Below are 12,015 nucleotides of genomic sequence, written 5' to 3'. Positions count from 1 at the left end.
TGCAAAATCTAGCAAGACTTTCCAGCTCTCGAGAGCCAAAGACAACACCTTTCTTCCAGGCTAGGTTCTCCAGGACATCTGAAGGCTCTCAGTGCTGCACTCTGCATTAATTCAGTTAAGTTGGTCTTACAAGGGCCTAATATAAATCAGGTATCATGGCAGCAGTATAGATGGTGCCTGTGTTGACAATCCCTTCTATGGGAGATGGCTGCATGCCCGCAGTAAAATAAGCAAACAATCAGGAAACACATGTGGGGCACTTCTCTCCCACTCTGCAAATCTCCAGTCATTAGGGGCAACTGCTTGTCTCTGGCCTCCTCCAGTTAATTCATCTGCAATCTGAATCATGCAAAAGCCATCTAAAATCATAAGAAAATCTAAATAAATCAGCATCAGGAAATTTGCCGCAGGTGTTTGTTTCTGCAAAGATGTGACCACTTTAACACTCGTCAGGGTCATAGCACACAGCTGAGGAAATAGCCCTGGACAACTCTGCAGCCACAGGGGAATAAAACCAGAAGGCGTAGAGAGTCACCCAGCGGGCAGTAGGAATGGGAGCAATGGCAGCATTACTTAACTATGTGCAATTTGCTCTCCCTATCTTGATTTAAATTACACTGCCAGAAGAGACTGACAGTGTCTGGAATCAAATTGCTTAGAAAAGTGCCTCTTCAGAAGGAGAGGAACAAATGCCCAAATAACTTGAGTGCCAATGGTCTCACAAAATGCCTGCTGTGATCGGGGACAGCAGGATCTGGGGCTTGTGTTCATTAGGATGATGCTCAGGTAATTATGGTGGGCCAACCCCCTAATGCCCTGCTGTGAAATGGGGGGGTTGCACCACTGACGTTTCTACAGCGCACACATCGGTATGGGTCTCCTCTCAAGTGTTAGAGGGGGCACCACCACCAAACAAGAGTCTCTGATCTGTTCCTGCTTCTTTTACTTCTCCAGATCAGCGTGGGCTCTGGGGACCATCTTCAGGACGATGGGCTGCTTCGGTTGCATGAAACCTTTTGTGTCCAGAACCAGCGGGATCTTGAACAGGAGGAAAAAAACCAAACAAAAATAGCCATGTAAGCTGGGAAAAAGGACAGTCATGACACTGCAGCCCATGTACATCTCAGCCACCCCTTGTTTTCAATGCATTTCCTAACTTACAGCTGTACTTATAGCAGGACTATCGCTATTGCTCATGCAAACCAGCTACAAACTGGGCTTTAATGGCCCCCAGCTCTTGAGTGAACTGGTTGGTGAATTCTGGCTTTCACAGAGCGTGATAGCAAGAGCTCAGGGCACTGATCAACAGGATGCACATGGAGGGAAAAGCAGCCAAAATCCCTCTGGGGAGCTGCAGCTGAGGAGGGGCATGCCGTGCCATTTTGCTTAATGCTGAAGTGTGTCGGTGCGAAGGGGAGCTGGGTCGTAATGGGAGCTGGAGGAGCAACAAGCTCGCCGGGAAGAACGACATTAAGATTGCTGCTCTGGCCGAGTACCAAAGAAAAAGCATCCTCACACAGAAAAGCAACAGGCTCCCATGGGGTAGGCTGGAAATCTCAGTAAAAACAACATTTAAAGCGGGTGTTGGAGGGAGTTGCTTGCAGGGGAGGGAAGAGTGTTTTTCCAAGCCTCCTCCATCAGTTCGATGCTGCTCATGTCCCAGCTCTCCTTCTCCCCATCAGGACAAGGGTAATACACCCCCAGCCCGGCAAGCTACATTAAAGTCCCCATATCCCAGTAAGCTTTGTTTCAGGGATTTTAAGCAATATGGCTCGGAGCCCAGTGTGTCATCAGTGGAGGAGTGAGAGGAGGCTGCAGCTTCCATATACATATTCCAAAGGGATGTTCCAGCATGAATTTTTCCCTCCCTCTCTGATTTGATGTACATGCCATCTTCTGTAGAAAAAAAGGGCTGAGAGAGCCCCATAAACCTATGGGCACCGATAATACAATACATATTTAACTTGTCTCCTTTTAATTAAAGGCAGTTATAAAAAGAATCAATTTTATGGATTGCAGAGGACTAGAAAAATGTCATTAGACTTGGGGGAGGGTGGATAGGTCACTGCATTGTTAATGGACTATTACAGTCTTTCACCTCCAGGTTACTAGTTGAGCTGCAATCTGGATCTGCAGAGATTCCAGCCGAGCACCCGTGCCAAGTAATAATTTAATACAGATTTTTCTGTTTCCTACAACAAATGTCCTTCGAATACACTTGCTGCCCCCCTCTCCTCTGATTTCTCAACCTCGCCTCGTGAAGGAAATGCATTAATGGCACAGCCTTTTGTGGCAGTCGGTGCAGAAAGCCAGGTTGGGGCTGGAAACGAACACCAAACATAGTGCTACCTGCCTCTGAGTCATGGGGAGCTGCCACGTTTTCGGGGGGGCTTGCTTGACATTCCAACAGCCGTAATATTTACTTCATGGCGAACAGCCCTGTCTTGTAAGGCCTGTCCCATCAGTACCATATGCAGCATTCACCAGGATCCCTGGCAAAACCAAAATCTGATGGGATCCTGCAGAGCTGCAAAGGGGGAGAGGGTTGCCAATTCGAATTTATCTCACATTGCGCTCGCTTGAAAATGGTTACACTTCGGAGACTGCCTGGTGGCCCATAAGGGATGAGTTTTGGTGCCCTGGGATCTCTCAGAGCCTTGTTTGTGTTGCAAATCACAGTTTTGGAGCGGGCGGGGGGGGGGGGGGATTCCCATTCTGCTCTCAGGAGCGGGGTCTTCCTAAGCTGGGTCAAAGCAAATTGGCAACACACCACAGGGAGCAAGCACCCTGCAACTTAGGTGCAGCCAAAGAAAGGCAGAGGACTTCAGGGATTTCAGCCTGACATATTCCAGCAACATTAAATTTGCTTCTGTAGAGGCTTAAAAAAAAATGTATCAGTAACTTGTGGTGAACCATTTAAATTAACTGATAAGATTTAAATACAGTTATTCCCATATGCCTCTCTAATCCACAGTGAGATCTTCCTCCCTGGTCTCTGAAGTAGTAAAACCCAAGCCTGCAGGCAAGGTTCAGTGAAGCTTGTGGTCTCTGACTCCTGGGGGAAGAGGGGGATTTAAGGTGCATGAGAGACGATTCCCTGTTTGTCCTGAGATGCAGGCAGAAGAGAGCGTGCAGGACCATCTCAGTGGGACTGAAGGGCAGATAATAAACCACATCACCCCATAGCCTCACCGGAGTGTTTTTGCAGGTTCTGAACGAGAAGTTTTGCAACAGGACGACCACAGCCACTTTCACAATGAGGAGAGCAAACCTCATTCCTATGCAGTTCCTGGGGCCAGCCCCAAACGGCAGGAAGGTGTAGGGGTCAATCGACTCTTTGTTCTCTTTGCTGAACCTGATTACAACCACAAAAAAAAAAAAAAACACCAACAAAAAAAAAAAACAGTTAGAAAGAGCTACTGTTCCAGGATATGTCAGCTTTCAGATCTGAAGTGACAAGAGGTCTGGGAAGGCAAAAGCTTTTTGTGTTTCTCTGTGTATTGGAAGAACCCAGCTAAGTCCCTTATTTCTCTCTCAATAGATACCTTATGCTTCTGCTTTTATCCTGCTGCTTGGAGTTGGCTGTGCATCTCCAGGTGCATCAGGTGAAGAGGGAATACCTGAAATATGCTAATGGCTTTCATAACTACTCTTTTCTCAGAACTCCCTCTCAGCTCAAAAACTGAACCCAGATTTCAAACCCTAAACCATACAGGTCTATGGCTTCATGTCTTCCCTTTAGATCAAAGGACCGAGCAAACACAAAGACATTCTCCCCCTGCGTGACTAAAGGGAGGGCTGCTTTTGAGACATGCCAGACGTTCCTCTCCTCATCATGAAAAACAGGGAAGAACAATCAGCTTCACAGAGAAGTTTGCCACTGAGCATTTTCAGTAACACTTCTTAGTGATCAGTTAGTTTTCATGTCAGAAAGCTTTTCATTCCCGGTGCATGAGGTCCAGGTACAAACCTCAGCCATGCTAAGTCAGCAGTGCAGTATCTCGCTACCGAGACACCAGCACATCCCTCTGATGAACTCCCAGCAAGGCAGGTCATCCCTGAAGAGCTCCTCTTCAGTGACCTGTGCCTGGTTTGTCAACTGGAGTAAGGAGGCAGCTACTGGAGCACCTGGTGTAACGTGCCCATTGTGAGTATTCCCACTTGGGTGGTTCCTTCTGCATGCAACACAAGGTGACCCTAGGGGTCCATAGGTGATTTCAGCAGCACCCATCTCCCTCCCTAACTTTTGCCTGATGCTGCTGCCATGTCTTGTCCTAAAAGGTCACCACAACCCCACACCAGGGTTAGCTTCCAGGGGCATTTCAACTCCTGGTGCAAGGGCACAGATCTAGTCCTTCTCTCTCTGGACCAGCCCTAAACATCTTTGTGGCCACCTAAAGACTAGCAGGACCCACGCCTGCCTTGGGCTATTGCCTCATTTTGCAGGATCTGACAGAGACTCCTAAGCAAGGACTGTTTCACAACTTGAGTTGAAAAATTAAGTTTTATCTCCTACCCATCTTTGCCCTTCCACTGCTGATTTGCACGGCATCGTGCCAGTCACCCAGTGGCTCTTGTTTTAATATCTGGCCATAAACCCCTCAGTGTTACAGCTGCTGGGAGCTGCTCTCACTATCGCTCCCTTCAATGCAGTTAATTAAATTCCATGCACAGTTTATGGATGTAGATCATAAAACTCCCCTCACGGTAATGCTGGGACTAGATGTCAGACAATGATAAATGCCTAATTTAAATGTTATAATCATGCATTCCCCACTTTCACTGCCATTTCCAGTCCCGGGGCTGAGGTTGAGCATGCAGCTATCCCCCTTGCCTGGCCCTCACCTCTCGGGCCTGAACTCCTCCGGCTCTGGCCAGTACCCTGGGTCACGATGCAGCACGTAGGCTGGGATCATGACCACCATACCCTTTGGAATAGTCACACCATTGAGCTCCACTGTCTTCTTGCAGACCCTCTCAATCCGGCCCCCAGGAGGGAAGAGCCGGAGGGATTCGTTCACCACCATGTCGAGGTACTCCATCTGCGTGATGGCACTGTACGTGGGACGTTTGCCCTTCAGGCATCAGAGACCAGAGACGGGGAAATCTTCATGCCAGCACCTCCTCCACTCTGTTTTGTTTCCAACCTGACTTTTGGCTCAGGGTCTACAAGGCATTGGTGGGAACAACCCCAGCACCTCCTCACCCTCCTTTACCTTGTTGGGCAGGTTTGCATCGATCTCATCCTGGAGCCGCTGCTGCACGTCGGGGTGCATGGCCAAGTTATATGATATGTAGCTGAGGGTGGAGCTGGTGGTCTCATAACCAGCAAAGACAAAGACAAGAGCCTGGGCCAGAATCTCCTCATCACTTAATGCTGAAAAGAGGCATAAAAGCACATGCAAGAAGTTGAAAGCTACAGCGATTCACCCTTGGGAATTCAGGATCCCAGTCATCAATCTAGGTAGCGATTCATAACTACTTAGAAGCTGGTAAAGGAGACACCCAGCTAGCATCAGCTGGAGACCTCTGGTACCACAGAGGGGTGGGTCTGGCACTGTTGTACAACCAGAAAACTGCTGCCAAGACCAGCAGTGTTATGTTGCTGCCTTTAAGAACAGAATCAAGGTATGTGAGCCTGATTTAGAAAGCCTCTGTTGTCTTCTGGGACCATGCTCCTGGGCCAAAAAAAATAGGGGCACATGCCAGGAAAAGTTAGAGATGAAGAGATGTCCAGCAGCTCCTCTAAGCCATGAGGTGAGCCTTGCCCTGCTGGGGGATTAGTAGCCTTGGGCATAGTGTGGCAGTGGTAATAAGGACAACACAGGATTTAGTGTTGGTTCTCTGGTAGTGTCCAAGCACTGCCGGGATGCAGCCTGCAGTGCAGGGTGCCCTACAGCCTGTCCTGGCACCCCCGAAGTTTACAAGCATCCTGCCTTGATCGAGGTTGATGGACTGGGACTATGCCTTGGCTGCATCATTATTTTCTGAATCTAACATTTCACCTAGGATGGGGAACACAGGAGCTCACAGATGAGCAAGGTACATGCGGCGCATGTGCTTTGTGTGCTTTATGAAACAGCCAACATCGCTGGCCTTCAGAGAAGATAAAATAAGACATGGGAGTAAGGAGATATTCACTCTGTTTGCTCTCTGTTGCACAAACAGACCTTGGGATTTATCCCAGGAAATGGGATATAGTAAAATATGGCTGATATGTGATAAGCATCATTAGGGCCCCACTACTGAGACCTTGAATCTCCTGTAGGGTTAATGACTAAAATCCTCTCCTACTTCAACCGCACAAAGAACTACCATGCTTTCTGCTGAGAGCAGGACAGATCTCAAGACATACATTTGTATGAGTCAGTCTCAGCAGACTTGGAGCTGTCACATGAGCTCTGCGAGTCCACCATGAGCTGCAGGAAATCAACCCGGTCCTGGGGAGAAACAGAGGCAGTCAGAGAAGATGTGGGTGGGGAGGAGGCAAACCTTGTCCAGCACAAGCTCCTTGCTGAGACACCTGCTCCATCTGCAGCCCCACCAGCAGGCTCCTGGCTTCAGTGCATGTTGAGGTTCAGACTGAAGACCCTCTATGAACACAGATACTTTCTCCACCTGGAAGCTCAGGCGGGTCATGCTTCTGGCCCTCCCCAGGTTTGATGAGCTGGGAGCCATTACAGAGAGCAGGTGATACACCACAGCTGCTGAAGATGCCACCAGGTTCCTCCTGCACTCAGAAGGACAACACAGTGAAGAGACAAGACCACCCGGGCTGGACTCACCGTGCTGCTGCCCATTTCCCGTTCCTTCTTCATTTTTATGAAGACACTGTTGAAGAAGTCCATCACCTTTGAGGGTAACAGAGTCACTTTCATCTTTTCCAGCACTGGGATAACGAAGGGGAACAACACTTAAAGGAGAGAAAAGAACAACGTATTTTAGCTCAAAGGGGCCCAAGAGACTCAAAACTGGCACAAAGAATAGAAAGGAGAGGAGTCAGTCTGAACCCTGACCCCCCAAATTGCTCTCTTTTTATCTAACCATGGCTGGCACGCAATAGCACTTGCGAATCTCCTCCATGTGCCACTATAGGGCCACAATGCCACACCAAGTGCAGCTCCCTGTGCCAGAGAAGCTCTCCACAGAGCCTCTGCAAACAGGGTCTGGGCTTGTATGAGGATGCTGCAAAGACCCACATAAATCTTGACTGTGGTTTCCCTGGGGAAATATTTCTGTAGACCCACTAGGGTGAATATAATCCTGCAAAGTGCTGCGCACCTCCCATATGGCAAAGGGGACTTGGAGGTACTAAGGGAGCTACCAGGAAATGCAGGTGGTCACCACCTCTGACATGGATTTAGGGTGGGATGAGATGAGGTGTGTCATACCTAAGAACACGAACACAGGGTTTAGGAAACTGAACTTGAGAAATTTCTTAATGTTGGTGACAAAGGGGTCATTGGGGTTGCTCATGGAGTCAATTTTCACACTGAAAGAAGTGCTGGTCACCACATCCATGCTGTAGGCTCCAAAAATGCTAGGTAGAAAAGGAGAGAGAGTGAATGGGATGAACCCAACCAGAGTAGTGAATAAGAACCCATCTAGGAAGAATTCTTGAGAGGGAATCCCTTGAGAGGGAATCTCTTTTAATCAGGAACTCATTGCAGAGTCCTAACATAGTAGGTCCTGTCCTGATTTGGCAGTAACCAGCATTATATTTTCCCAAGTTTCCCCAGTTGCATTCATCCCCCAGTTTTTCTCAGCGTCAAAATCCTAGGCTGTAGTTGGAAAGCACTGAACTGCAGTTCGGGGTAACAAAGACTGTATTCAGATTTCCATCTGTAAAAGAGATTGTAAAAATGACATCCCAGAATACCACACCTTGCGGGGCTTCTGGAATGGGCCCTACTCCTTCCTCAAAATGCATCCCCAGTAAAATGAAATGGGGAACAGAGCATAGCTACCCTGTTTGAGCAGAGCAGAGCACAGCAAGCCCACCACTAAGGAATGTACCATGCCCATGACAATTATGGGGTTTGCCTCCATAGTTGACAAGGGAGCTGTGCTGCAGCATGGAAAAGGCTCTCCAAAATGGCCCCTGCCCCACACTGAACACAACCTCTTTCCTGCCAGCCCCACACAGTTACTTACTCCTTCATGGTCACAAACTCATCATTAGCCACTTTCTTCTCAATGTTTTTCATTAATTTTTCACCATAGTGATTAATGATAGGGAACATCTGAAATGCAAACCAAAGCAAAAGGCACTGGTGACTCTCCCATCTCCGTCAAACAACGCTGGGCAACTCCACACGGCCATCTGCAACTTGCCAAGTCTTTGGCTTGTGGAGGAAGGGTAGGCAGGGGGAAGGCATCATTTCCAGGCCTCAGACTGCTTTCTCTCATCTTAATAACAAGTCTACAGAGCTCATCTGACTATGACTGAGCAAGGTTGTCCTCTCAAAATCCACACACAGCTTCCATTCAGCTAAGCCTCTGCTCCAAATGGGAGCGAACATGCCTCCTGAGCAGCTGGAAAATGGACAGTGGTGGTCTGAGTGATGTGCATAGCCAGAAGAAAATACAGGTCATAGGGCCAACAGCCTCGGCTTGCAATACCTTGTGTGCCATTTCATCCCCCATACCCTTCTCCTGACTCCCTCCCCATGACGGTAGACAGCCACTGGATTGCTGAACTGCACCCAACAGTGCAAGTGCTACTGAACGTGGTCTTGACAAACAGGGTGACTTCCCCATTTGAGGGGAAGGTTTGTACTCAGAAATGGCCCAGTCCTCCTCCAGCTATTGATGCAAGGTACCAGTGGCCTCTGCTTTACCTCCTTCAGCTTCCCACTGGTGAAGGCTGGAGACAGCACGGTGCGAATTCTTTTCCACTTCTCATCTTCAGCCACGTTGAGGGCCGACTCCAGGCTCCCATTCAGACGAAAGTTCTGCACAGGGAGAATTTTACAGCAAAAGGGACACAGTTATACAGGGAGATGGGTGAAGGTTTCCAGCCCCCTTCCACATGACAGCAATGCAAATAAAACCCCAAACCACCATGGAGTGTTGACTTGGCCCTTGAAGTCATATCAGTTCTACCTCAACCAGCAAACAACAGAAATGGAAACAGAAGCCTAAGAGTCATAAATGACATCAGTTCTAGGGTACCTCCACGCCGATGTCCCAATGTCCCAGCCAGAGTGGCCTCTACACCTCCTTAACAGAGTTTCATTGTTGGTACCATCAATAAACTGGGACACAACAGAGAGCAACTACTTGCTGAAGGGCTCAGAGAAGGAGAACAGAAACCAAGAAATTTTTTCTTTCTTGCTCCATGCACTCTGTACCGGAGAGGAAAGCACAGGACTGGATACCTACCCGGCGATTGGTGAAAATGGTGTAGCACTCTTTCACCAGGATATTTTTGATCAGGATGGGGTCCAAAACAGCCAGCACAGGCTGCCTGCCATCAAAAATCCTAAGCCAAGAGAAACCCGCAGTCAGTCCATCGCTCACGGTCAGCTGGAGCACAAGCAGCTTTGCCTGTGGCCAGAGCCACGCACAGTGACCGCTGGAGCCCAGAGGGTTTGGGCCAGCTGAGTCCCCTCTGACAAAACAGCCGAAGGGATGAGGCTGAAACTGTTTTATTATGTAGTAAAACAGGAGAAAGGGAAGGAAAGTGCCCATCACAGGCAGCATGAGCATTTCTAGCTGTCGTCTGTGGTACTGAAGAGTTGCCAAAGCAGTGTGGGTTTGGATAAAAGGCAGCTTTAGCCACAACACTGATCCCCTGCACTTGGGCTGTCTGAGCTCTGTTTCCGCAACTGGTAGCTGGAGTCCATAAATCCACACCGAATGGCCTACCTGTGGGGTAAAGAGGTTTCTCTGCGTGGCCTATGAGGCAATGAGAGGGGAAAAACTCGCCTGGCTCCTCCATTTTCCAATCAACAGACACAGAAAAGCTTAAAAGCCGTGGTGTGGGCTAAGGGGCAGGGAGCCTTGGGCAGCTGCCGTCTTCAAGAGGCTTGAGAACATTTAATCTTTAAAAAAAACGTGCTGGGTTTCATGAAGCCTCCTAGGATTTTTTTTTTTTTTTTTGTGCAACAATTTTGCTTCAGTTTGAGAGGTTCCCAAAAGAAGCGTGATAAGAGGCCCCTGCACAAAGCCAGTGCTGTGCAGGGAGCGGGCAGGCAGGTTGAAAGGTAGCTCATGCCCTGACTCTGGGAGAAGCAGGGAACAAGATGAAAAATGCTGCGGCAGCCTGCAGCTTGCTTTCTGCTCGAGACAGACAGAAGAGCAGCTTCAAAGGCGCGAGGCTCAGTTTGACACCACGCAGCGGAGTTTTCTGGGCAGGCTGCGTGGTTGGGAAATGATTGGTGCCTTCCCTCGCTAATGCATCTGGAGCTAAGAGATAAAGGCATGGCCGTGCTGATTTGGCGGGTGTTGGAGGTCGAGGGGAGCTCCCTGGGCTCTCTGTGGTGCAAGCTTCCCTGGCTCCGAGGTCACTAACGCTGCTGTTTAGGTTTTAATGCTCCCAAAGGGGACAAGAAAAAAAGGTTATTTTCAAAGCTTCTGCAAACAAATGACCCCCCCAAACTGGCCACCATCATCCCAGCCCTGCACCGTGCTGAGATCCCAGCAGGAGAGAAGCATTGGAGAGATGGCTGGAGACTTTCCCAGTGGTGAACCTGGATTTTCCCAAGCTGTCACTGCTGGAATTACAGTGCTGAGACATGGTGGCAACAAACCTTCTTCCGTTCTATTTTGGGGCCACCCCAAACAGGCAGTTTTGTTCTGCAGAAAGAAACTCACCCCCAGATTTTGCCATACTTTTCATAGCACATCTGATCAAAATTCAGAATTCCCTGCAAAAGAAGAAAGGAGGAATGAACAGTTTGCCAAGGAAGAGTGATCAAAGCAGGAGAAAGTTGGCAGCGCGGAGCATCCCAGAGACCCATCCTAAGTGGCAGAGGTTGGGGGGGTGCATGGAAGCTCTTAAGAGACACATAGACTCTGAGGGGATATTTGCACTGGAGGGAAAAAAGAGAGCAGAGAGAAAGAGGAAAAAAGGGACTTTCAAATTCCACGAGCCAACCTGAGCTAAAAATGTAACGAAGACAAGGTACGACAGGGTACACAGTTTTAGCGTGAGCAGAGTTAGCAGGCAGACTAGATCCCAGCGTGTCCTTTCATCTTCATCTCAACAAGTTAGAGCTGCTACTGCCTTGTCCTCGTGAGATCTTCCACTGCGGTTACTGAACTGGAGCGACGGTGGCTTTTTTGTTTTGCTTTGTCGCCATTAAGGTTTTAACTGATGTTACATGTAAGGATGAAACTTATGGGACACCTAACACGCGCCGTACATCAACTAAACCATTGGCAAGAGACGGCGTGCATGCTGTAAGCCCCGCAAACACAAGCTAAACCTCCTCTTCCATTGAAGCTGAAGCGAATACGTTTTGTCCTGCATTTGCAGCCAGTTACCTGGGACCAGCTACTACCTAGTTCTTCAGTAAGGATTAGTAACTTGGTAATGTCTGAGTTTTATTTAGAAATCTATTTGCCTGGCTTAGTCTCAGGCTGGCCCAACAGCAAGTGGCTGGATGGGGCATTGCTGGGGCTAATTCAGCCTCTTCATGGGGTTGACACAAAGCACAAAGAAGCACACAGTTCCCAGAAATTAGCAGTCTTGGGCATCTCTCCAAGAATTTTTTTTGTTTGTTTGTTTCCCAGCAGAACTTCAGCTGCAGGGGAGCAGGTAGAAATCCAGGGAGAAACCAATAACTTGAATTACAAAGCAGTTGAAGAATACAGCACACCCCATTCAGGTCAACTGACCCTAAAGACAATTTTTGTGTTCCCTGCGTGTCTAAAGAGCTTCCTACCTGAAAGCATCATTTCCATCTGACTGAATCAAAGGCAGAAGAAAGAGATGCTCAAAAGATGGGAAAACCAGCACCAGCCACAAGGAAGAATCTGAGGCAGTTACAGAGCAGCAGCTGCCGGGAC

At 48.6% G+C, this 12,015-nt stretch overlaps 1 protein-coding gene across 1 annotated transcript in view; it reads right to left on the bottom strand.

Annotated features, from left to right (window-relative positions):
* Positions 1-318: 318 nt before the first annotated feature.
* LOC104132595 (cytochrome P450 3A29) overlaps positions 319-12,015 on the bottom strand; it is a 12,869-nt gene continuing 1,172 nt past the window's right edge. The window contains exons 3-13 of the mRNA XM_009645902.2: positions 10,819-10,912; positions 9,385-9,484; positions 8,841-8,954; positions 8,155-8,243; positions 7,392-7,540; positions 6,786-6,913; positions 6,356-6,440; positions 5,217-5,377; positions 4,846-5,075; positions 3,193-3,355; positions 319-1,038 (exon numbers count right to left, since the gene is read on the bottom strand). Of these exons, the coding sequence (XP_009644197.1) occupies positions 943-1,038; positions 3,193-3,355; positions 4,846-5,075; positions 5,217-5,377; positions 6,356-6,440; positions 6,786-6,913; positions 7,392-7,540; positions 8,155-8,243; positions 8,841-8,954; positions 9,385-9,484; positions 10,819-10,912 (1,409 nt within the window). The 3' untranslated portion in view covers positions 319-942. The remainder of the gene's footprint in view (positions 1,039-3,192; positions 3,356-4,845; positions 5,076-5,216; positions 5,378-6,355; positions 6,441-6,785; positions 6,914-7,391; positions 7,541-8,154; positions 8,244-8,840; positions 8,955-9,384; positions 9,485-10,818; positions 10,913-12,015) is intronic.

The sequence above is a fragment of the Egretta garzetta genome, unplaced genomic scaffold, assembly GCF_000687185.1.
Source record: "Egretta garzetta isolate BGI_Z169 unplaced genomic scaffold, ASM68718v1 scaffold299, whole genome shotgun sequence".
NCBI lineage: Eukaryota > Metazoa > Chordata > Aves > Pelecaniformes > Ardeidae > Egretta > Egretta garzetta.
The sequence above is the reverse complement of the archived record's forward strand: the minus strand, read 5'-3'. Positions and strand labels throughout refer to the sequence as shown.